At 43.2% G+C, this 23,623-nt stretch overlaps 1 protein-coding gene across 2 annotated transcripts in view; it reads right to left on the bottom strand.

The window, feature by feature from the left end:
• The window catches only part of med12 (mediator complex subunit 12), a 168,861-nt gene that overhangs the window by 133,104 nt on the left and 12,134 nt on the right, over window positions 1-23,623 (bottom strand). For both annotated transcript variants that reach the window (XM_085998362.1, XM_085998370.1), the window contains exons 2-8: window positions 11,627-11,731; window positions 9,420-9,611; window positions 5,373-5,532; window positions 3,570-3,745; window positions 2,789-2,899; window positions 1,953-2,225; window positions 148-294 (exon numbers count right to left, since the gene is read on the bottom strand). In XM_085998362.1, coding sequence (XP_085854488.1) covers window positions 148-294; window positions 1,953-2,225; window positions 2,789-2,899; window positions 3,570-3,745; window positions 5,373-5,532; window positions 9,420-9,611; window positions 11,627-11,731 — 1,164 coding nt within the window. The remainder of the gene's footprint in view (window positions 1-147; window positions 295-1,952; window positions 2,226-2,788; window positions 2,900-3,569; window positions 3,746-5,372; window positions 5,533-9,419; window positions 9,612-11,626; window positions 11,732-23,623) is intronic.

Here is a 23,623-nt window from a genome sequence, read left to right as displayed (position 1 = left end):
GGATTTGGAAGAGGAATAAAGCCAAGTTTAGTAACAATTTGTATTTATATAGCACTTTTAATATAGAAAAATGTCCCAAGGTGCTTCACAGAAGCTTAGTCAATTTTTATATTACTTTATTAATATCTTAAATAGAATCTCACAAACCTGTTGGGTAAATGCAGAGTTCCCTCCAGGCATGGGCAGACTGGATGGTGCTATGGGTAAAAGATCGAGGGGAGATCCAGTCTTATTCCTGCAATCAGTCAACGAGTAATGCCACACCAATGCACTTGGACAACACAGAACTATACTCTGTAAAATAAGCAGCCGACTGTCATTAAGACCAGCAAGAAGGATTCTTTCACCCAACAACTGTCTTAAGTTTACATTCAGGAATTTCTGGGGGAAAACATTCTCTATTTTCTTCCCTCCTCTCCGGACTCCTTGCTGTGTTATGATTATATGGGCACTGAGTGCTCACCAGTACCTCTCTTCATGTGTGAGTCAAGTCAGTGAGGGGCTGGATTTTACCTGCCGAGACGAGTTGGCGGTGGGACTGCTGCTTTCCGGATTCTAGTCCCGTCCCCAGCGACGTCCGACGTACAGACGCTATTTCCCCCCCCCCCGGAGTGGCCTTGTTAAGCCCACCCTGCGGACTTGCTGGCCAATTAAGGGAAAGCCGGTGTCAGATGACGTCGGTTGATGATGCTTCATCTGCCGGTTTTCTTAAAAGGGACATGATCCATTTATTTTTGACAGATGATTTGACAGCATTGAGGTGCTGTCAAACACTGTACAAAGGTGAGCCCTTGCACCCAGGCTCTCTAATGACTCTCTCCTTAGGACAAAACAGATGGCGGCTGTAGGTGAGGGTACAGAAGCGATCCGTCACTTCTCCCAATGAGGTGAGGCCACACAAACACTTCAAAGCTTGACACCTACAGAAAAATCTAAACACATTAAAAATGACTTTCCCAACATTTCCTTACCTGACACTCACCAGTGTCCCACTGCATCCTTCACAACACTTCTGCAGCTGTCATCTATACACAAACATTACAACGGACCCACATCACGTCTCACTTACCCTGGCAGGGTTCCCCGATGTTGGGAAGCCCGCAGCAGAAGTCTCAAAATAGGAAAAAGCCTCATAAGTGCCTGTTAATCACCTGTTAACAGGCAGTTAAGTGGCTATAATCCTCTTCCCGCCACTAGGAGTCGGGTCCCTGCGCAAATCGGGTACCCGACTTCCAGGAAGATTGGAAGTGGGTTGGAAGTGGGCTCAGGACCCGCTCTCTTTTTTTGATTTTCCCAGCAGTCCTGCCTCCTCAGGGCTGGTAAAATCCAGCCCCGAGTGTCTGCAGGCCAGTCAATGTGGGGACATCACAACATCCTCATCTGATATGAACAGGTGCACACTTTTCATCAGGGGGTACTATGCAATGATCAGGAACAACTACCCAAACTAATTCTCTCTTTCCTAGTAGGTTGGGTACCACAGTGGGTTGGCACACCAACATGCTGCTCCAAAGGGTGGTAGGATATGTATCTGTATCTGTGATTTCTCCTCCAATTGTGAAGTAAGGGAACAGGAGAGTACGTTAGGGGAAGGTGGTGTGTGTCCTTTCTCCCTCGGGTAAGAGCAGCAACAAAAAAGTTTTCTTGCGATATTGGGCAAAGACCAACAGCAGCTATTTCACCACTACTGCCGAGAACAGCTATGGCAGCTAAGATTGGGATCAAACCTCCAACTTTCCTAGTTTGTATGATTCAGTTCTATAATGGACAGTGCATTTACAGACTGAGCCACAAGGGGTTATTATGAAGTTTAATGAGAAATTGTCTTTTTCTATCCATTGTTAAAGCATCTTAAACCTTTTGTTTCATTTAAATTTTTAAAAAATGCTCAAAGATAATGGTTAATTGGCATAATTAAAGTCAAGATAAAGAAGACTTGATTGCTGACCTACCTGAAGCATGCAGCTTAATCCAAACACAACTGGGCGATGCTGTGGACAAATATAAAAATCCATGAATGGAGATTGAGGTTGGGTAACCCCATTGGCTGGTGGTGTTGGAGTCGGAGGCAAGGTATTTCCAGTGGGCGCTGCCATCACATGGGACTGGTGTCCTCCTGTTACTACATTGCTACCACTATCACCAAGCAGCATGGAGAGACGTCGGGTACAGAAGTAGGCCAGGCGTCTCGACAGGTATGCAGACTGCACAAACTCTCCAGAGTACTACAGAGGAGAAAAACAGGGAAATTACAAATTCACAAGCCTGTGCTGGATGTTAATATTTCAGTTACCAGATCTATACAGATGAATGAATGTATAGTGTGACCTGACACTAGAGCCACAAACAGTAGGTTGCATTTATACACTGATAAATGCAACAGTATTAACAGCATTGTCACTGGCATGTCAGTAAAATGTAATCATGGGTGCTTGAAATTTTCATGCTGCAATTGTTGAACTGTGACACATCCAACTATACAATTATAGATTTTGTCTTTCATCTCGAGCTTATAATCCTGAAGGTTGAGCAATTTGAGGTGACAAATTAGGAGTATCACACAAGAAATGTACTGATACATTAAAACACATTAGGTTAAATATCAATTTCCTGTGTTATAATGGTACCTATAAATTGAATAAGCCTTGTGACAGCATGCTATTAATTCTTGCAACAGATATAAAAACATTGACATTTCAGCTGCCATTTTAAATGATCAGGATTTCTTTTAATAAATAGCAGACTCTAGTTGCTTAGAGCAGCAGATGCATATTGGATTTTTCCCCACCTGTAACATCAATGGGAGCAGCAACTTAAGAAGTTCGTCCTCCCCTGGTCGGATCTTCTCAAAGCATTCAAGAACCCAGGTCAGGAACTCGTGTCTGTCCAGCATTCCATCCTGTAGCCAGAGTGAGAGCGTCCGGGGTAAAGAGATAAATCTTTTCAGTTTTATATTTAAATCCGGGTCAGCTTGCCTCAATTAATAGAACTGGTGTTTAAGTCAAAAGATCGTGAGATCAAGGCCCTCTCCAGGAATGGAGTGCATAATCCAACTTTTAAAAAAAATAGTTTTCAGGATGTGGTCACTGCTAGGAAAGCGGCATTCATTGCTCATCCCTAGCTGCCCTTAACAACTGAGTGGCTTGCTAGCCCCCTTCAAAGGGCACAAAGAATCAACCATAGTGTGGATTAGAGTTGCATATAGACCAGACCAGGTCAGGATGGCAGGTTCCCATCCCTGAAGAACACTAGTGAACAAGTTGGGTTTTTATGCCAATTTGGTAGCTTTCATTGTCATTTTCTCTGGCGCTAAACCACAAATTACAAGATTTATTGAATTAAATTACACAACTTGTCATGGTAGGGTTTGAACTCCATGACCTCGAGTTAGAAGGAAGGAAGCCTTTCATTAACTGGATCATATAAACAAACAAAGACAGCTCCTATTCCCATAACTTTTACAGTGTTACACCACTCTCACTTCCAATTATTACTACTGTCCTGTTAAAGGAAACTTACACAGTACTCTCACCTACTTCCGTTATACATATACAATGTTGCCACATTACCTGAAACATATAAAGAGCCAGTTTTTCATTATATTCCCACTGTTTCATGGCCTGCTCCACTTCAGGTACAGTGGGCTGTACTGGTGTACCACTGTTCTGTGTAGACATCAGCCGATAGGACTCCGCGATCTTCTGCAGCTGTTCCCAAAGGTACTTTGTGATGATTTGAGTCCATTCTGCAAGAGGAAATTAATCACCCTGAAGAAGATCACTGCTGCAAGTTTCTCATCTTGGCATTTTAGGCCAACTTAAATTGAAAGTCAGTAATAAAATGGGACTGCAAAGATGCAGGGCATTCATCTATCCATGCACTGTGCCTTGGAATGACAGCATAGACAGTTGAGTAGAGACCTGACAAGAAGGAAGGAGGTAAGCTGAGAGTCAGAGTTACCCCAGCCTACTCTCATATGTCTCCCAATCGACACTTTCAGAACATTGGGGACAGTGGGTGATTTTGGTTTTCTTGGTTTAAGTTTAAAGAACTTTAAAAAAGCACACCAAACTGTAATTTTAAAATTACCAACACACACTCCAGAGCGCCAGCTGTGATGTGGAGCTGGAGGCAGAACTGTTGCAAAATAATTCATGCTATTCTGTTGCATAACTGATTGTGACACTAAAATCTACATCAGAAACCACTGGAACAATAAGAAGACATAAAAACCTACATGAAGATTAAGAAGTAGTCTATCTCCATTGAGCAATTCCTGATTTGTGTGTATATAGTCACACATACAAACAGATTTTTTTTTAAAAACACCAATTATAATGCAATATATTGTACACTGCACATTGGACAACTGTTATGCTAATAATTTTTTTTTTTAATTTCTTGATGCATCAAAATCTTTTCTGATGAGAAAATCTCAACTGGAGTAAAGCATTGCACTTCTATGTTCCAGTTCAATTTAATCTAGCATTTAAGGTCAGCTGCCAATTAAGTACCAAACTATAAAGCATTTCCTTGTTTAAAATCTCTCAGCTTAGCGTGAACATTATCATCTTTATACTAAAGGTAAAGATGGTGCTGGATTTCTGAAGGACAGTGTTAAAAGGCTAGATTGGCATCCACAATCAGTAAGAATTCTGATTCTTTCTCGGCTTAATGGCAGCCAGACTTGGCAGCATGCCACATGCCTGCCTTTGCAGCTGTTTGGTATGGAGAAGGAAAAAGTAAAGTAGCTTTTCTTTTAAACAAAAAGGAATGTTGGGACACCAAGGTTTTCCCCAGCCCTGAGTAATGCCTTGAGTCACTCAAACAGGTATTTACTGAGTGGAAGACTCAACATAAAGGACTCTACAAAGACAGGACAATGTCAATATTTTTTTTTTTAAACTTGGGTTGGGGTAGTTCATATTCAAAACTGCTTCCCCTAATGGCTGTGAATACTTGAGCCATACGGGCCAGAAAGGTCCCACAGGGGTGGTACAATTGAACTGGAAAGTAAACGTACGATAACCTAGTGACACTCAGTGAATAATGGCCACTTGGGCAAGATACCAAAGGGTGAAAAAACCCACAGAAAGCAGTTGATGCCTTCAGGAGAGAGGGAGAGGAAATAAATTAGTGAAAAAATATATATATTAACTTCCCCCATGCACTACCAATATACAGATTAATGGGATGCAGGTTCTATCTCCGCCATGCTGAGCTTCGAATGCGAAATGAAATTAATTGTTGATTTAACGCTCTTACCAACAAAACTCTATTCAGTGTATGAAAGGCAGAATCTAGTCTATCAAACAGGTTTATTCATGCTGCATATCAAACCCACAAAATAGTAACTTTTTTGTTAACCTTACCTATACATGGGTCTATGACATGGCGTTTCTTCATCTTTGTTTCGGTGATAGCAGCGTAATATGCACACGTCATTTTTATCAGCCAAGCTGCTCTCATTACCGGCACGGAGTATTTGGCCAGGTATCCAAACACTTCTTCCTTTTTACTAAATATAGGCACCTGAAGAATGTAAAGAAAGGTGAAGTTAGATAAATCTTCTTTAATTCCCAAGAGATTTTTTTCAGCATAAGCTCTCTGTCAAATTAAAATATGAACATATGAAACAATGGACAGAACTTAATATGAATGGGAGGGTGGAGATGGGTCAGTGGTTTGCAAGGACAAAAAGTCGAGGGAGGGTTGTTTTTTTTGAGGAGGGGGTGATAATGGCGGTTTTGAAAGGAAGGGACAGTACTCAAGGAGAGGAAACCATTTACAATGCCAGATAGCATGGGGCCCAAGAGGGAGGTTGGGTGATCAGCAGTTTAGTGCAAATGGGTTGGAGATTAGAAGGCGAGTCACATGGACAAGATGAGCTCACAGAGGCCACGGGGGATCTAATGTGATGGTTTGTAGTGGAGGCTTTCCAGGATGATCCTGGAATAAGTGGATTTGGTAGGGGAGAGCAAGGACCAATTGTGCTTGATATGGTCCAGCCAAATCTGGCGATGGATGGTTGTGCGCCAAATATGCTCACTCTGTGCCCATTGGACTTGAGAGTGAAGATGGGGGCCATACCAGGGGGACTGACCAGGATCAGAGAGAGTAAGGATTTTACTGGGTACAATGACATCAAAGGTGGAGGTGAGGGAGTGGTTGAGCAGCTCAACAGCGGCAGAAATATCATAGTGAAAGGAATGGTAAAAGGCTAGAAAGTTGGGTGTTTGAAAGTGCAGTTGTAAAAGAGTTGGTGGGGGGGGGGGGGGGTGTGGTGGTGTAGGGGAAGGCCGAGTAGAGTTTTTCCCAGGAATGCACACAGAAGGAAGTGGGGTTGGAAGAGGACAGGGAATGTGGGTGGTGAGGGATACAAGGAACATAGGAACAGGAGTAGGCCATTCAGCCCCTCAAGCCTGTTCCACCATTCAATTAGATCATGGCTAATCTGTAACTCAATTCCATTTACCTACCTTTGCTCCATGTCCCTGGATATCTTTAGCTAATAAAAAATTAGCAATCTCAGTCTTGAAAATTTCAACGGACTCAGCATCAACAGCCTTTTGGGGGTGGGGGGGGGGGGGGGGGGGGGAAAGAGTTCCACATTTCCACTACGCTTGTGTACGGAAAAAGTGCTTTCCGATTTCTCTCTTAAATGGCTTAGCTCTAATTTTAAGATTATGCCCCCTTATTCTAGATTCTCTCACCAGAAGAAATAGCTGCTTTATTTATCGAATTCTTTTATCATTTTAAATATTTCGATTAGATCACCCTCAACATTCTAAACTCGAGGGAATTGAAACCTAGTTTATGCAACCTGAATTTATAATTTAACCCTTAAGTTCTGCTATCATTCTAGTGAATCTGCACTGTACACTGTACACCCTCCAAGGCCAATATATACTTCCTCAGATCGGTGTCCAAAACTGAACGCAATACTCCAGGCTCTGTACAACTAAAGCAGTGCTTCCTTACTTATATATTCCAATCCCATTGACATAAAGGCTAACATTCCATTAGCCTTTTTGATTACTTTTTGTACTGGTGCATTCACCTTTAGTAATTTGATTTTGGAGGTGGCCTTGTCTATGATCGAGACAATCGGATTTGAGATGGCAAGGTTGAGGGGGTGACCATGAATATGGGTGTAAGAGCTTATATGGAGGGAGAAGTTAAGATAGGACAGTTCAGTAAAATCAGGAGCGTGGGCAAGGTGAGTTGAGATGGAGATTAAAATTACCAAGGATGAAGAGGCCGAGGGAAAAAAGAATCGAGGATATCTCTGGGTGGGGCTTGGGGGCAGAGTAAGAGATCAACAATTTTAAAGGAGGAAGCGAGACGGGTAACACGGTGAGGTGTTGAATGGGAAGAAAGTGCTAGAAGAGGTGGGGTAAAATCAAGGTGTCATTGGTAATATGGACCATACTGCCACCGTGGCGGTTTGGGCTGGGCAGGTGGTGGAAAGTACAGCCAGGTGGGGAGGCTTCAATAATGGGCAAAATGTCGCAGTCATGAGCCAAGTTTACGTCAAACCCATGATGTCTATGCAATGATCCACAATAATGTCATGGATGGCAAGGGCGTTAGCGAATGAACGGACATTCTGGAGGGAAATACAGAGAGGGACGGTGATCCACTGGCAGAGCCCCAAGGGTCAGTGGTGGGTGGGGTGAGTAGGACAGCAAGGAGGTTAGCCCCCAGTTGGCATGCTGAGTGGGAAAGTTGGTAAGAGAGGAGGATGGGCCAGTTGGGGTTGCTGCTCTTAAGGAGATGGTGATGGGTGCCTCAATGAGCCCTTTGGAGAATACAGAGAGGCACAGAGGGAAACCATAGGCTTATCCAAGGGGGATGCAACCCTGGAACTGCGGCAGAATAGGAAGGCAAAGGAATCGTGATGAATTTGAATAGGGATTGGATGAGGCAAAGTACCCGAAAGAGGAGAAAAGTGGCATGACTGAGCAATAAGGGAGAAGGTCCAAGAGAAAAAAAGGGAGGGATAGAAGTAATGGGCTTGGGTCCAGAGTGGCAGTCAAAATGTGCATGTAAATTGACACAGAGGGAACTTGAGTTAAATAGCAAAATTTAGAGCAATTTGGAAAGCAGAGTTGGTTGGAGCATAGCAACTTCTCTGCAGTACAGGAAAAGGTTAACAATCAGAAGTAACATTTTGTAGTCAGGAAGCGCACACAGATGTAAGATTTACTATATACAGGAAACTTTTTTTTATCCGGCACGGACGGGACCGACGTGGTGCCGGTTCATCAAAAATTCCGGATAACCGAACGCTATAGTAAAAGATAGGGAGAGCTGACAGCTCCGTATAAAGCAACAAACCCTGTTGCTTAGCAACAACTGTAGAACAATGGCCACAAGTTCCAAGCATCTCTGTAGCTTAGCAACAGCTGCAGCCACACCCTTGCACAGCAACAGTTGGAGGAAGGCAAATACAACATGAAGTAAAACCTACTCCTGAATTTTGCCGGTTAACTGAGATTTCCGGTTATTTAGGTGCTGGTAAATCGAAAGTTTCCTGTATTATAGATTGACTGGCATATTCCCGTGGAACTGCTCAAAGCAAGTCAGGGAATATGCTGTTTTGTAATGGTATTATCAACAAAATGTGACGGGTATTTTACTTATAGAAACTAAATATGACATTTATAAGAAGTAACTGTGACACTAAAAGAAACACCTTGCTATATGCAAGAATATTAATATATATCTCAGATACAAAGAAAAACCCTATTAGGTTTCAGTTTTGGAGACATGTTTGTTCAGAGCACTTTTATGGAATTTTGCGTACTTGCTCAGCAGTTAGCCTGTCTGTACTGAGCATGATGCTGGGTGATGTTAGTCACAGGGAACCTGCTTGCAAAAAAGGAGATATTGCTTTGGTAATCTCAGAGCAACTATGTAGAAATTTCCCTCTTTTTCTTCTTCCAAGCTTCTGACAAAGATTATTTAATACCCATCAGATGCTACTTACACATAAAATTTGCTTTTATTTACAGGCACATAATAGAGGCGCCATTATGCTACTGCCTGTATACTATAGGCCACCAAATAGTGGAAAGGAGATAGAGGAGCAAATTTGCAGGCAAATTACAGAAAGATTCAAGAACTACAGTGAATGCAGGACTTCAATTATCCTAATATAGACTGGGATAATAACAATGTAAAGGGCAAAGAGGGGGAGGAATTCCTGAAATGTGTACAAGAGAACTTGCTTGTTCATTGTGTTTCCAGCCCAATGAGGAAGGAAGCAATGCTGGATCTTGCTCTGGAGAATGAAGTGAGACTGCAATTAAACTATAACCGCTGAGGAACCTAGCCGCTGAAAATCGAACATTATTATGGGACAATTACATCTTTATAAACTTCGTAGGGAAAAAATTGTATCAAAAGAAACTTACCTTTTTTGCAAGCTGGGTTAGTGGTTTGGTTCCAGCCAGATCAGTAAACCAGTTATGTATTGAAGGTTGGGATCGAGCCGTGACAAGCCAGAAACTGTCCTTCTGATTAACCTGAGGCTTCCTTTTACCGGTATCTGGGAATGTGTTACACCGCAACTTCTCAGCGATTATACTGCTGAAGTAGGAGCTGATCTGCAACAGAGTTCCATAAAGACTTGAGTGGGTCCAATAATGCAAACATAAAAATTTGTTAAAATGCTTCTACGAATCTAAGATTAGTTTATATTCAAGTCTCTCTAACCCACATCTCCTTCCTACTATGCAGTAACTTTTTCCTGACTCCTTGGGTTCCTCCGCACTAAGGGTCATTTTTCAACCAAAGAGCTCTGCACTAACTGTTCCCAGGTAGCTGCCTCTGATGCTCAAATTTACCACTATCAAGTACGTGAGGCTAGCTGAAGTTGAATCATCATTCCAAATTTCCCTCCTTCACCGACAGCTCTATTTCAGCTTAGCTCGCTTGGAGGCACTCTGCCCGCTGGGTCAGAAAATTGTGGTCCAACACGAGGACTTCAGCAAATAACCTATGCTGATACTCAAGCACAGTATCAAAGGTGCGCTACACTGTTAAAACTACCAACCTTCAGATGAGATGTAAATCCGAGATCCCGTTTGCCTGTTCAGATTGTTAAGGTGGGTATTAAAAAACCCATAGCTCTACTGAAAACGAGCAAAGAATTCACCCAGCATCCGAGTCAACATTCCATCCTCAACCAACATCTCCAAAAACAGATCAACTCGTCATTCATCTCATTCCCATTAATGAGAGCATGTGCGTACAAATGTTGCTGCCCTGTTTGCCCACATAATAGTCACTGTACTTCAAATGTAAGTCATCATGTGAAACACTCCACAACGTTTTGACGTGATAATGTGTTATACGAAAGCAAGCATTTTATTTAAATCAGTGATTTGCCAAGGGACAAACCGTTGGGTCTAATCAACACAATTCCACATTGTGCATCCTCGGAACACTTAACCAACTACAACACCGAACATATCTGCCCTGATCAAATGTCAAAGATGCCACAAAAGCTCCCTCCATCTTGTAATGAGATAATAAAGACGTACTTCATTAATTATCTTAGTTATTTTAGCCAAAAATAACTAATTAAAAGACTTAAATTTATAGTACTTTATTCCATCTCAAAGCGCTTCACATTCAATGACTGACTTTGAACTGTAATAACTGTTATGCTAGCAAGTGCAGCAGCCATTTTGTTTAAAGCAAATCCCACAAACAATAAAATGAATGCCCAGTTAGTCTGTCTTTCCGCAACTTTCACTGGAGGAATTGTGGTCTGAACAACAGAATTGCCTGCTCTTCAAATAGCGTCATTGGATCTTTAAAGTTCATCTGAACCACCGGAATAAACAGATACCACTTCCGTTTAAGATCTCATCAGAAGGATCGCACTTCCAGCAATACAACACTCTCTCAATACTACCTTGAAGTGCTGCTTCTAAAAGATTAGAATGTTAATGTTAGCATTTTTCTTTGAAACTGCACACATTTTCACATCCACCCAATGCTTGGTTTCAAAGGGGTGGTTATGCTGTGTTTTTCTTTGCCGTTCTATTCATCCAGTAGCTACAACATTAAAGTAATCAGAGTTCAGCTCTTGCCACCAAAGAAAGAATTCCCCTTTTCAGTGAAATTTCACTCGTGGCAGATGGATCGCCTGCAGCAGGAGGGAAAGGTGCACCCCCCACCCCCCCATTCAGACTCAGACCTCTATGTTTGCCAGGTATTTATACTCGTCATGGCTTTGACTGCACTATCCTCTTGATCACAGTGAATCGGGTGGAAGTGAAAGAGTGGATTATGAAAGCAAAACTGTCCCAAAAAGTAACATTTCAACCATTAACTTTTTACACTGGAATGTTTGTATTTTGTTTATATTTTAAATGACAACTTTCAAAAGTAATAATGCACACTACCCTAATTATCAGCTTTTCAGTTATGCCACTTTCTCCATTACTGACCCCAACCTCAGTTAAAGGCTCTCGATTATAACACTCTTCTTTACACCTTATCTCATGATCAGGTTCTCAGTTCTACTACATACTCCCTCTGTTATACAGCCCCAATAATGAAGGTGAGGTGTGCTCAGAGGAGACTCTGATCAATGGCGAGAGTGACTTACCTTGCCAGGATTGAAATTAACATTCTTTGCGCTACCGTGTTCATCCCCAGATACTGCAGGTTGATTGTTAAAGCCTTGCTTGACATTCAGTGCTGTCAGCTCATCCTGAAACAAGGAGGAACAATTAAGTACAGAATACCACAGCCAACACATATGCATAACACACTATCATTCTTTCTAGCTTAGAAATTCTAAGAAACTACACAACTGACCTGAAGCAACAATTTTTACTGTACAGAGAAAGTCCAAATCAATTTATATTTAATTTCACAAATCCATACTGTACTATTTTTGTAAATTTATGAAAGTTTTAAGTATGTCAATTTGGGAACACAAAAAACCCACAAATGGATCAGAGAGGTAGAGATTATTCAGAGACACTTGGGACTGGTTTCAAAGTGGGCCTCAACAGTTCAAGAGTCTCCCCACTTCTTGGCTCACTGGCATAGTGCCACTTCTTGAACCTCTCAAGAGCTTCAAATTTGGCCCATTTTTTATTGGCCGTTTGATCTTGTATGATGAGCAAAAGATTTTTACACACCCGCTTTAATTTTTGTTCTTCACCTAACAATGGGAGGCTTTCAGAAGGGAGATTGAGAACATACAATGGCAACATGTTCCCGTAAAGGTCAAGGGTGGTTCCAAAAACCACAGGGAACCTTGGATGTCAGGGGATATACGGGAATGGATTAGGAAAAAAAGGAGGGCTTTTGGTAGATACAAAAGGCTAAAGACGGAGGAAGCCCTAGAGGAGTACAAAAAGTGCAGGGGGATACTTAAAAAAGAAATTAGGAGATCAAGGAGGGGCCATGAAATAACACTGGCAAGCAAAATAAAGGAAAATCCGAAGATGTTTTATAAGTATATTAAGGGTAAGAGGATAACTAGGGAAAAAATAGGGCCCATTAGGGACAAAAGTGGCAATCTGTGTGTGGAGCCGGAAGATGTAGGAGGGGTTCTGAATGAATTTTTTGCGTCTGTTTTCACTATGGAGAAGGACGATGTAGACATAGAAATAGGGCGGGGGGACTGTGATATGCTCGAACATATTAACATCGAGCGGGGGGAGGTATTGGCGGTTTTAGCTGGCCTAAAAATGGATAAATCCCCAGGCCCGGATGAAATGTATCCCAGGCTGCTGTGTGAGGCAAAGGAGGAGATTGCGGGGGCTCTAACACATATATTCAGGACCTCTCTGGCCACAGGGGATGTGCCAGAGGACTGGAGAACCGCTAATGTAGTACCATTATTCAAGAAGGGTAGTAGGGAAAAACCGGGGAACTACAGGCCAGTGAGCCTAACATCAGTGGTAGGAAAATTATTGGAAAAAATCCTGAGGGACAAAATGTGTCTCCACTTGGAGAGGCAAGGATTAATCAGGGATAGTCAACATGGCTTTGTCAAGGGAAGATCATGTCTGACTAATTTGATTGAATTTTTTGAGGGGGTGACTAGGTGTGTGGATGAGGGTAACGCAGTGGATGTGGTATACATGGATTTCAGTAAGGCCTTCGATAAAGTCCCGCACAGGAGACTGGTCAAGAAGGTAAGAGCCCATGGAATCCAGGGTGCCTTGGCACATTGGATACAAAACTGGCTTAGTGGCAGAAGGCAGAGGGTGATGGTCGAAGGTTGTTTTTGTGACTGGAAGCCTGTGGCCAGTGGGGTACCACAGGGATCGGTGCTGGGTCCCTTGCTGTTTGTGGTCTACATTAATGACTTGGATATGAATGTAAAGGGTATGATCAGTAAGTTCGCGGATGATACAAAAATTGGTAGGGTGGTAAATAGCGAGGAGGGTAGCCTCAGTCTGCAGGACGATATAGATGGGTTGGTCAGATGGGCGGAACAGTGGCAAATGGAATTTAACCCGGAAAAGTGCGAGGTGATGCACTTTGGGGGGACTAACAAGGCAAAGGAATACACAATGAATGGAAAGACCCTAGGCAAGACGGAGGGTCAGAGGGATCTGGGTGTGCAAGTACACAGATCCCTGAAGGCAGCGGAACAGGTGGATAAGGTGGTAAAAAAGGCATATGGGATACTTGCCTTCATTAGCCGAGGCATTGAATATAAGAGCAAGGAGGTTATGATGGAGCTGTATAAAACACTGGTTAGGCCACAGCTGGAATATTGTGTGCAGTTCTGGTCGCCACACTACAGGAAGGATGTGATCGCGTTAGAGAGGGTGCAGAGGAGGTTCACCAGGATGTTACCAGGGCTGGAGCGCTTCAGCTATGAAGAGAGACTGGGCAGGTTGGGTTTGTTTTCCTTGGAGCTGAGGAGGCTGAGGGGGGACATGATTGAGGTGTACAAAATTATGAGGGGCATAGATAGGATGGATGCTGAGGAGCTTTTTCCCTTAGTAGAGGGGTCGATAACTAGGGGGCATAGATTCAAGGTAAAGGGCGGGAGGTTTAGAGGGGATTTGAGAAAGAACTTTTTCACCCAGAGGGTGGTTGGAGTCTGGAACTCACTGCCTGAAAGGGTTGTGGAGGCAGAAACCCTCACAACATTTAAGAAGCATTTGGATGTGCACTTGAAATGCCATAGCATACAAGGCTACGGGCCAAATGCTGGAATATGGGATTAGATTAGACAGGGCTTGATGGCCGGCGCGGACACGATGGGCCGAAGGGCCTCTATCCGTGCTGTATTACTCTATGACTCTATGACTCTAACATACTGGCTTCAGGCCAGTGTATGTCTTTTCCTCTGTTAGTCTCGGTAAGATCATCTTTTTAAATGTAATTTTTTATGGCGTCTGTCTATTTCAATATTGTTACTGTATCCTCTCTGCCATGGTCACAAAATATTTCCACCCCCATGTTAGAGATCAAGATGAGAAATAGTTAAGAAATCCATTTTACACTAATTACTTATATATTCTATAATATGTCATTTATATTAAGTTCTGTAGTTAAACCTAAAATTGTAAGACTGTCAAATATGTCTGTGCCAAAGGTTATTGTTGCAGTCGCTACAGCCAGACTAGCACATATTTACAGTTAGATTTGCTTCATCACTCTAAGCTGGAGACTCAATATTGTTGTTTTGGCAGCATGACTCCTTTTACGTCATGCTGACCATAAAACACCAATGTTTTTCTATACAACTTGAGATCATAAGATGTCAGAATGGAGATTGAGTGGGAGAAGGGTCATGGAGGAGGTGGTGTAGTGACCTTTTAGCTACGCTTAAAAGCAAAACTATTGTACTGTTAGCTGGGAGATAAAGAAGGGATAATGGATGATGTGTGTATCTTCTGCAGTAAAGCACCCTTTGGAATAGTGCATGGTCGTGAGTTTGTTCAGGTTTATTTAATCTTAATAATAAATGGCAAGTGTTTGACTCAGTGTTCAAGAATTCATCTTGGCATAGTGACACAGGACTGCAGCCTTTGTCTGTAATATTATTTTTTTTTAAATCACATTCTGAACACCCAGCCAATTAATTCCAGAACAAAAGAAACTCTCCCCCTTCAACAAAATAAAGCCATCCTAACCCTAACCCAAAGTCTAACCCAGGGAGATTTTATGCCAAAATAAAATCTCCAGAGGACCATTCTTAGAGGGAAGACCTATCACAACAGCACTGAAAGAAAGGAATCCGAGTTTAAAAACTGAACATGTGCTCCAGTGTATATGTTAATGAAAGGATTGTTATATTTTTGAAGAATTTGCATTGATGCATACACAAAAATTGCTTTTTGGCAAAATTGTTAAATTGTTCTTTGACCTGATGTCTGTATAACAAAGCACTTATAAAATCCTAAATATTGTTTAAGGCAGGAGATTAGGCAGGGTCAAAGGTTACACAAGGTGAGTATCCCATCAAAACAAATTCCATTTTAACCCATGTATCCGAGACATTATATGCCTATTTCAAATACAATCACTTGAACAAGCAATGTGTAATGATGAATTTACTTCATGTTAAATCTGCAGAAGCAAACCTGCGTAAATATTCTACAATCTGTGTATATTATTTTTCATTAAAGCCAGCTGATTTGAGTATTCAACAGCTTTGAAACGTTATCTAATAAGCACCAACTCATGATAGGTAGTCTTCTGTTCACAGGATCATAGAAACATACAGCACAGAAGGAGGCCATTCGGCCCATCGTGCCTATATTGGCTCTTTGAAAGAGTCGTGGTGCTCAGTCCCACGCGCCTGCTTTTTGTCTGTAACCCTGTAAGTTCCTCATCCTCAAGTACCTGTCCAACTCCCTTTTAAAATTATTTATGGAATCAGCTTCCACCACCTTTTCAGGTAGAGCATTCCAGATCCCGACAACTCGAAAACATTCCTCAACTCCCCTCTAGATCTTTTTCCAATGATTTTAAATACACAATCTCTGGTTATTGACCCACTCACCAGATGGAATCGTTTTTCTCTATCTATTAAAACCTCTCATCATCTTGATTATGTCACCTCTTCGCCTTCTCTGTTCTAAGGAGAAGAATCCTAACTTTTCCAACCTCTCCTGTTTCAGCTGTGGCTCAGTGGGTAGCACCCTCGCCTCTGAGACACAAGGGCCCAGAAATTCGGGTCGGGGGCTTCCCGCGGGTGTAAGCCCCTGACCTGCACTTACCTTGCGCGCCGGCAGTTGAGCTGCAGGGCCCCGTGGAATTCCACTCCGGGGCCTGGCCCAGCTGCCGGCGCGCTGTGCTTGCGCGTCCCAGGGGCGTAGTTAGTGCGATGCGTCCCCTGGGATCTCGTGAGCCATGGGCAGCCAATCGGAGGAGGGAAAAGCCCATAAGATTGACAGGAAGACCTGTCAAAACTTATAAATACTACGGGCCCAAAATAGCAGTAAACCTTCAAATAAATTTTTAAAAAACATCACACTTTTTAAATAAACTATAAATTACATTAAATAACTATTTTAAACAATAATTTAAATTTTTGAAAAAAATAATTTATATTATAACGGGGCTAAAAATAAACTTACCTTGCTTTAAAGTGTTTAAAAATAATAAACCTGTGGAAAAAATGTTTTAATTTTAATTAATTGACCACTTACCTTGCAAAAAGCAGGCCTTATGCCTGCTTTTTAAATGTGTAAATCCTGCAGGCTTACCCTCCCGGGAAAACCTGCAAAAAAAAACTAAGTTCAAAGCGCACGTGCAGCCTCCCCTGCGTGCGCGTTCGACCTCTGAACCTCTTCGTTCAGAGGATCGGAAGTGCTGGTTTCCCGTGCATGCAGGAAACCGGCAATTCCATTCGGCCTACGGGCGAGTACCCTGTGCGTACTCACCCGGGAAGAGCCGAATTTTTGGGCTATTGTTGTGGGTTCAAGTCCCAGGTCAGGGACTCGAGCACAAAAATCTAGGCTGACACTCCAGTGCAGCACTGAGGGAGTGCTGAACTGTCAAGAGGTGCCGTCTTTCGGATGAGACGTTAAATCCTTCTCAGGTGGACGCAAAAGATCCCATGGCACTATTTGAAAGAAGAGCAGGGGAGTTATTCCCGGTGTCTAAGCCAATATCTCTCAATCAACATCACTAAAAAAAAGATTATCAGGAAATTATCACATTGCTGTTTGTGGGAGCTTGCTTGTGCGCAGATTGGCTGCCACATATCTTGCATTACAACAGTGACTAAATTTCAAAAAGTACTTCATTGGCTGAAAACGCTTTGAAATGTCTGGTGGTCATGAAAGGCGCTATATAAATGTAAGTCTTTCTTTCTCATAACTGAAGTCCCTCATCCCTGGTAACATCCCAGTAAACCTCCTCTGTACCCTTTCTAAGGTCTTTACATCTTTCCACAATTGTCCACAATACTCGAGCTGAGGCCTAATCAGTGATTTATAAAATTCTAGTATGATCTCTTTGCTTTCTATATTCTATGCCACTATTTATAATCCCAAGTAACCCATATGCTTTTTAACCATCTTATCAACTTGCCCTGCCACCTTTTAAGGAGTTGTGTATATGGACAGCAAGGTCCCTCTGCTCATCTACACTTTTCAAAATCGTGCCATTTACAGTATACTGTCTTTCATTGTTAGTCCTCCACACCGAACTCCATCTGCTATACTTCTACCCATTTCACCACCCTGTCTATGTCACCCTGAAGTCTACAACCATCCTCACCACTATCTACTGTCAAGTTTCATATCATCTGCAAACTTTAAAATGCTGCTCCCTACACCCGCATCTAGGTTGTTTATAAAAATTGCAAAGAGTAATGAACCCAAAACTAATCCTTGGGGAACACCACTGCAAACCACCTCCCAGTCTGAAAAACATTCATTCATCACCACCTTCTGTTTCCTGTCACAGCCAATTCCGTATCTATACCACCACTTTCCCCTTAATTCCATGGGCTTCTATCTTAACAAGCCTCCTTTGTGGCACTTTGTCGAATGCCTTCTAAAAGTCCATACAGGAAACTTTGGTTTATCCGGAGGTTGTATGGCCAGAAACCTCGATCTAACGGCAGAAATCAGCAGCCGTTTTGTTAGGTTTTTTTCTTTTTTTTTCTTCTCCTAGCATTTTTTTTTTTTTTTAAAAACAGTCAGTCTCTGGAAAGCCTCTCTGAAGCTGTTGTTAAGCTACAGAGACGCTTCCAAGGTACGGGCCGACTGTTTACAAGCTGTTGCTAAGCAACAGTGTTTGTTGTCAGATACGGAGATGAAAACCTCCGTATCCTTCAACATTAGCGCTGGTCTGTCCGGAAGTTTTCATAGATCGGCATCACGCCGGTCCCGGATATCGCAAAGTTTCCTGTATATACATCTGTACTGCACTACCTTGATCAACCTTCTCTGTTATCTCATCAAAGAATTCAATCATGTTGTCAGACATGGTTTGCCTTTAACAAATCCATGCTGGTTCTCCTTGATTAACTCATGCCTTTCCAAATGCAAGTTTATTTTGTCCCTGATAATGGAAGCATACAAAGAGCATGGGCCTTACACTAAACATCCGTAAGACAAAGGTCCTCTACCAACCTGCCCCCACCACACAGTACTGCCCCCCCGATTATCAAAATCCATGACAAAGCCTTGGACAACGTGGACCACTTTCCATACCTCGGGAGCCTACTGTCAACAAGGGCAGATGTCGACGACGAAGTCCAACACCGCCTTCAGTGTGCCAGTGCAGCCTTCGGTCGCCTGAGGAAGAGAGTGTTTGAAGACCAGGACCTCAAACCTGGCACTAAGCTCATGGTCTACAGAGCAGCAGTAATACCCGCCCTGCTGTATGCCTCAGAGACATGGACCATATACAGCAGGCACCTCAAAGCACTGGAGAGGTACCACCAACGCTGCCTCCGCAAAATCCTGCAAATCCACTGGCAGGATAGGCGCACCGACGTCAGTGTTCTGGCTCAGGCCAACATCCCCAGCATCAAAGCTTTGACCACGCTCGATCAGCTCCGATGGACGGGTCACATTGTCCGCATGCCCGATACGAGACTCCCAAAACAAGTGCTCTACTCGGAGCTCCGGCACGGCAAGAGAGTCCCAGGTGGGCAGAGGAAACGCTTCAAGGACACCCTCAAAGCCTCCTTGAAAAAGTGTAACATCCCCACCGACACCTGGGAATCCCTGGCCCAAGACCGCACAAAGTGGAGGAGAAGCATCTGGGAAGGCGCCGAACACCTCGAGTCTCTTCGCCAGGAGCAAGCAGAAGCCAAGCACATGCAGCACACGTCAACCCAAGCACCCCACCCACCCGCCCCTTCAACCACCGTCTGCCCCACCTGTGACAGAGACTGTAGGTCCCGCATTGGACTCATCAGTCACCTGCAAACTCATTTTTAATGTGGAAGCAAGTCATCCTCGGTTCCGAGGGACTGCCTAAGAAGAAGTAGTTTATTTTGTCCCTGATAATGGTTTCCAATAACTTCCCCACCACTGACGTTAGGCTGACTGGCCTGTAGTCTCTTGGTTTATCTCTCTCCCCTTTCTTGAATGATGGTATAACATTAGTAACCCTCCAGTCCTCCGGCACTACTCTCTGTATCCAATGAGAATCCAATTAACTATTTTACTTTAAATACATGCTCCTTCAGTAATGAGATCACAATTACACATTTGGAGAAGACTCTACCCCAAATGTGAAGTTCAAGTAATGTTTCAAACCTCGGAGTGATTCAGCATGATACTAATAAATCTTCAATCAGCTTAATTTTACTCTTTTCATTTATTTTCAGTCTTGAAGTTACATAACCTCAAGCAACTCAATGGTGAGTCATTCGGCGCTCTCTTGGGTATCTCCACAACCTCTGGACATTACCTGGTACCCTGGAATCCTAAGCAAGTTACCATATTATGGCTTCCCACCAAAGCTATGCTTACAGCCATTTAGTTTCCTTTCAAAATAATTCTGCTGATTTTCTGTTGATTTAACCCTTTATTAGAATTCAAAAAGGACAAAATATTAACCCATCTTTTCTCTTTGAGATGCTGACAAACCTGCTGTGCATTTTGAACATCCTCAGAGTTTAATTCAAGTTTCAGCTCTTTCTTTTTAAATTGCTGCACTTGTGTTTTTTCATTGCATCACGTTTTTCTGTCTCCACCTCACTCCGCCTGCTGATTAAACCCTGATCCACGCTTTTGTTAACTTCAGGTTCAATTTGCCAATGTCCTCTTCACTGGCCTCCCAGCTGCACCCTGCATAAATTCCCTATACAGCCAGAATTCTGCCACCCACAGCCTAGCACACATTCTAAGTCTCACTCACCTTATTAACCCTGTCCTTGCCACCATCCACTGGGGCCCTTTTCTCCAGTTTACTGATTTGAAAACCCTCATCTTCATCTCCAAATCCCTCCATGGCCTTAAGCTAGCTTACTTCTGCAACCTCTTCCAGGTCTACAAGTGTAGGATTGGCTCAGTGGTAGGGCTCTCACCCAAGTCAGAAGGTTGGGGGCTCAAGATCAATCCAGGGCTTGAGCACATTATCTACGCTGACACTTCAGCTCAGTACTGAGGGACTGCTGCATTCTTCGAGGTGCAGTCTTTCAGATGAGATGTTAAACTGAGCCCCGGTCTACCTGGTCAGATGGGTATAAAAGATCCTATGGCACTACTGAAAAGCAGAGAGTTCTCCCACTGTACTGGCCATCATTCGTCCCTCAACCAACACCATCAAAACAGATTAACTGCTCTTTTATCTAATTTGCTGCCTGTTGGGACTTTGTGTACAAACTAGCTGCCATATTTACTGACAAAACAAGTGACTACACTTCAAATACTAATTCAGTGTCTTGAGGACAGAAAAGGCATTTTACAAATTTAAGTTTGTTCTTTCACATCTTCCACTCTTAAAATTAGAAATTTACTACGAGTCCTTCCTCCCTCCACCATCGGTAACATATTTCAGCCTTTACATTTACACCTTTGTACTCTAAAATTCCCTTCCCTAACCCATCCACTGCTACATAATTCCTCACCTACAAAAAGCCTTCTCCAAACTTAACTCTTCAACCAGGCCTTTGGCTACCTCTTAACTCTTCCCCAACTCCTAGGAACATGAGTAGGCCATTCAGCCCCTCGAGCCTGCTGCACCATTCAATTAGATCATGGCTGATCTGCACCTCAAGTCCCACTCCAAAGACTTGAGCACAAAAATCTAGGCTGACACTCCAGTGCAGGCCAATACTTATCCCTCAAATCAACATCACAAAAACAGATTAACTGGTCATTATCACATTGCTGTTTGTGGGAGCTTGCTGTGCGCAAATTGGCTGTCACGTTTCCTACATTACAAAAAGTGATTACACTTCAATAGTACTTAATTGGCTGTAAAGCGCTTTGGGATGTCCTGAGGTCGTGAAAGTCACTATATAAATGCAAGTCTTTCTTTCTTTTTCATCTCCATTTACCTGCCTTTGCGCCATATCCCTTGATACCCTTACCCAACAAAAATCTACCTATCGCAGTCTTGAAAGTTTCAATTGTCCTAGCATCCACAGCCTTTTGGGAGAGCGAGTTCTAGGTTTTTACTGCCGCATGTGAAAATGTTACCTGATTTCACTGCTGAATGGCCTAGCTCTAATTATATTACGTCCCCTTGATCTTGATTCCCCCACCAGAGGAAATAGTTTCTCTGTATCTACCCTATCAAATCCTAAAAAAAATGTAAACACTACTCTGCATCTGCTCCCTTGGTGAAATGTCTTGGGATGTTTTGCTATGTTAATGAAACTACACAACTTCAAGTTATTGTGTTTGAGGATTCAATCTCTGAATTCCTTCTATAAACTCCTACTGTCATCTCTCTTATTCGGTCCTTCATTTCAAAAATATCCTGAGGCTAGTAAAAATGCATCGTTTATGAATGAATCTGACATAAGTCACCTACTCGAATCATAAATAAAGCAAGCTACAAAATGTGTGCCAGAGTGTAAAACACTGACAGATGGATGCATAGTTAAAAGGAGTGATTTTAAAAAAAACTTGAGATATATTTCAATTTCTTTAAATTTCAGATGGATTAAGGTACAAGAGAAGAACTCTACAGCACCCCTAACAAAACTGGTTCATGCTTCCTTCCAGTTTGGAGGGAGACACAATAGTGAGCTTTCCGTTTCTTTCACTGTACTACCGACTCTCTGGGAAAGCCCTGATGGTTCCACAAATCAACATGCAGACTGGGAAAGTCCTAGGATTGATTCTCAGTATGTGGAAGTTAACTTCTCAGCTATAGAAGTGCTATAACTAGCCTCACATATCCTAGGTTGGGTCAGCAGGGGGGGAGGGGGGGAAATTAGATATGGTTCCCTCCTGATCACTATTCAGTAACCTTTTCTGGAACGTGTGTGTGTGGGACAAGCTAGGACTCCTCTGTGATATTCCCATGACCAAATAGCCTACCAAGACACACTGTTGCAGTTCATGCCTGAATAATGGCTACTTCAATGAGGTAACAGAGGTTGCTCAGTGCTTGTGAGAGTCAGCAATTTCAGATAAAAGAGATGGGTGAGAGAAAGAGACCTAAAAAGTAAGAATGTTTGTGGCAGAATCACAATACCAGGAATTCTATGGCCACCACCAATTAAGGGTTGTTACTCTGTCAAAGGAATTGCTCTGGAACTGCAGTAACTGATATGTTAGGATTATGGATTTTACACTCTATAATAGTGCTTCAGTATCGCTTGTATCCCAGTAACTGATAAATTGTAGCCTGACTGAATTCATGTACAGTGTACTAGGTCCAGCCAAATATTCACTGGAAGATAGTTTAAATGAGGATGAGCGGATATAAAACCTTGGGCACGATGAGATGATACAAAACTTTAAGCGAGTTATAGCAAGCACCCAGTCTCGTCATTGGGTTTATTCAGTATTTTGATACTGTACCAATATGCCTTAGGGAAAATAGAACTTAATATAATGTTTTGCCACTTCAAATTGCTTCCAGAAGTAGCAGACCTGTAACAATCAGTACATCACGATGTGAATATGAGGAGAACACCCTGTTCTCTGAACGGTACCATAACAGCTTTAACATTCACCGGCAGAGCACAAAGGCCTAGAAATTCACTTGGGCGCGGGCAGCTCGCTCGCGCCCAAAAGTTAGCGCTGGGCGGGGAGGCATTAGCGCACGCCGTATATTCGTCTTCTGCGCCCCAATTCGGAAGCGGGCGCTATACCAGGGTGTGCCCGCCTCCGTTTGGGGCGCTGCAACTGAATATCGGCACGCTAGTTGCCGCAGCGCCACCCGATGCGGTGCGGCAGGCTGCGGTACTGCAGGCCTCCTCCTTCTCTTAAGGGGGAGGTGCCTGCAACGGCCGGAGCCCCGATCGCGAGTGCCGGCAAAAGAGCCCGGCACAACGGAGAAGTGCCGGGCTCCACAGAAACCAGCCGGCAATGCCGCCGGGGGGGGGGGGGGGGTGGTGGAGGAGGCCGGGGAAGGAGGTGCGGGCAGGCGGCCGCCGAAAAAGCGGCCGGCCGCACCTTCAGCTTTAAAGCGCCCCACTATGGCAGCAGGACGGCCCCGTTTTCTGTTCGCTGTTTGCGCCCGCTTCGGAGGA

The sequence above is a fragment of the Somniosus microcephalus genome, chromosome 1 (assembly GCF_052327205.1).
Source record: "Somniosus microcephalus isolate GS21.2 chromosome 1, FLI_Smic_1.0, whole genome shotgun sequence".
Lineage (NCBI taxonomy): Eukaryota > Metazoa > Chordata > Chondrichthyes > Squaliformes > Somniosidae > Somniosus > Somniosus microcephalus.
The sequence above is the reverse complement of the archived record's forward strand: the minus strand, read 5'-3'. Positions and strand labels throughout refer to the sequence as shown.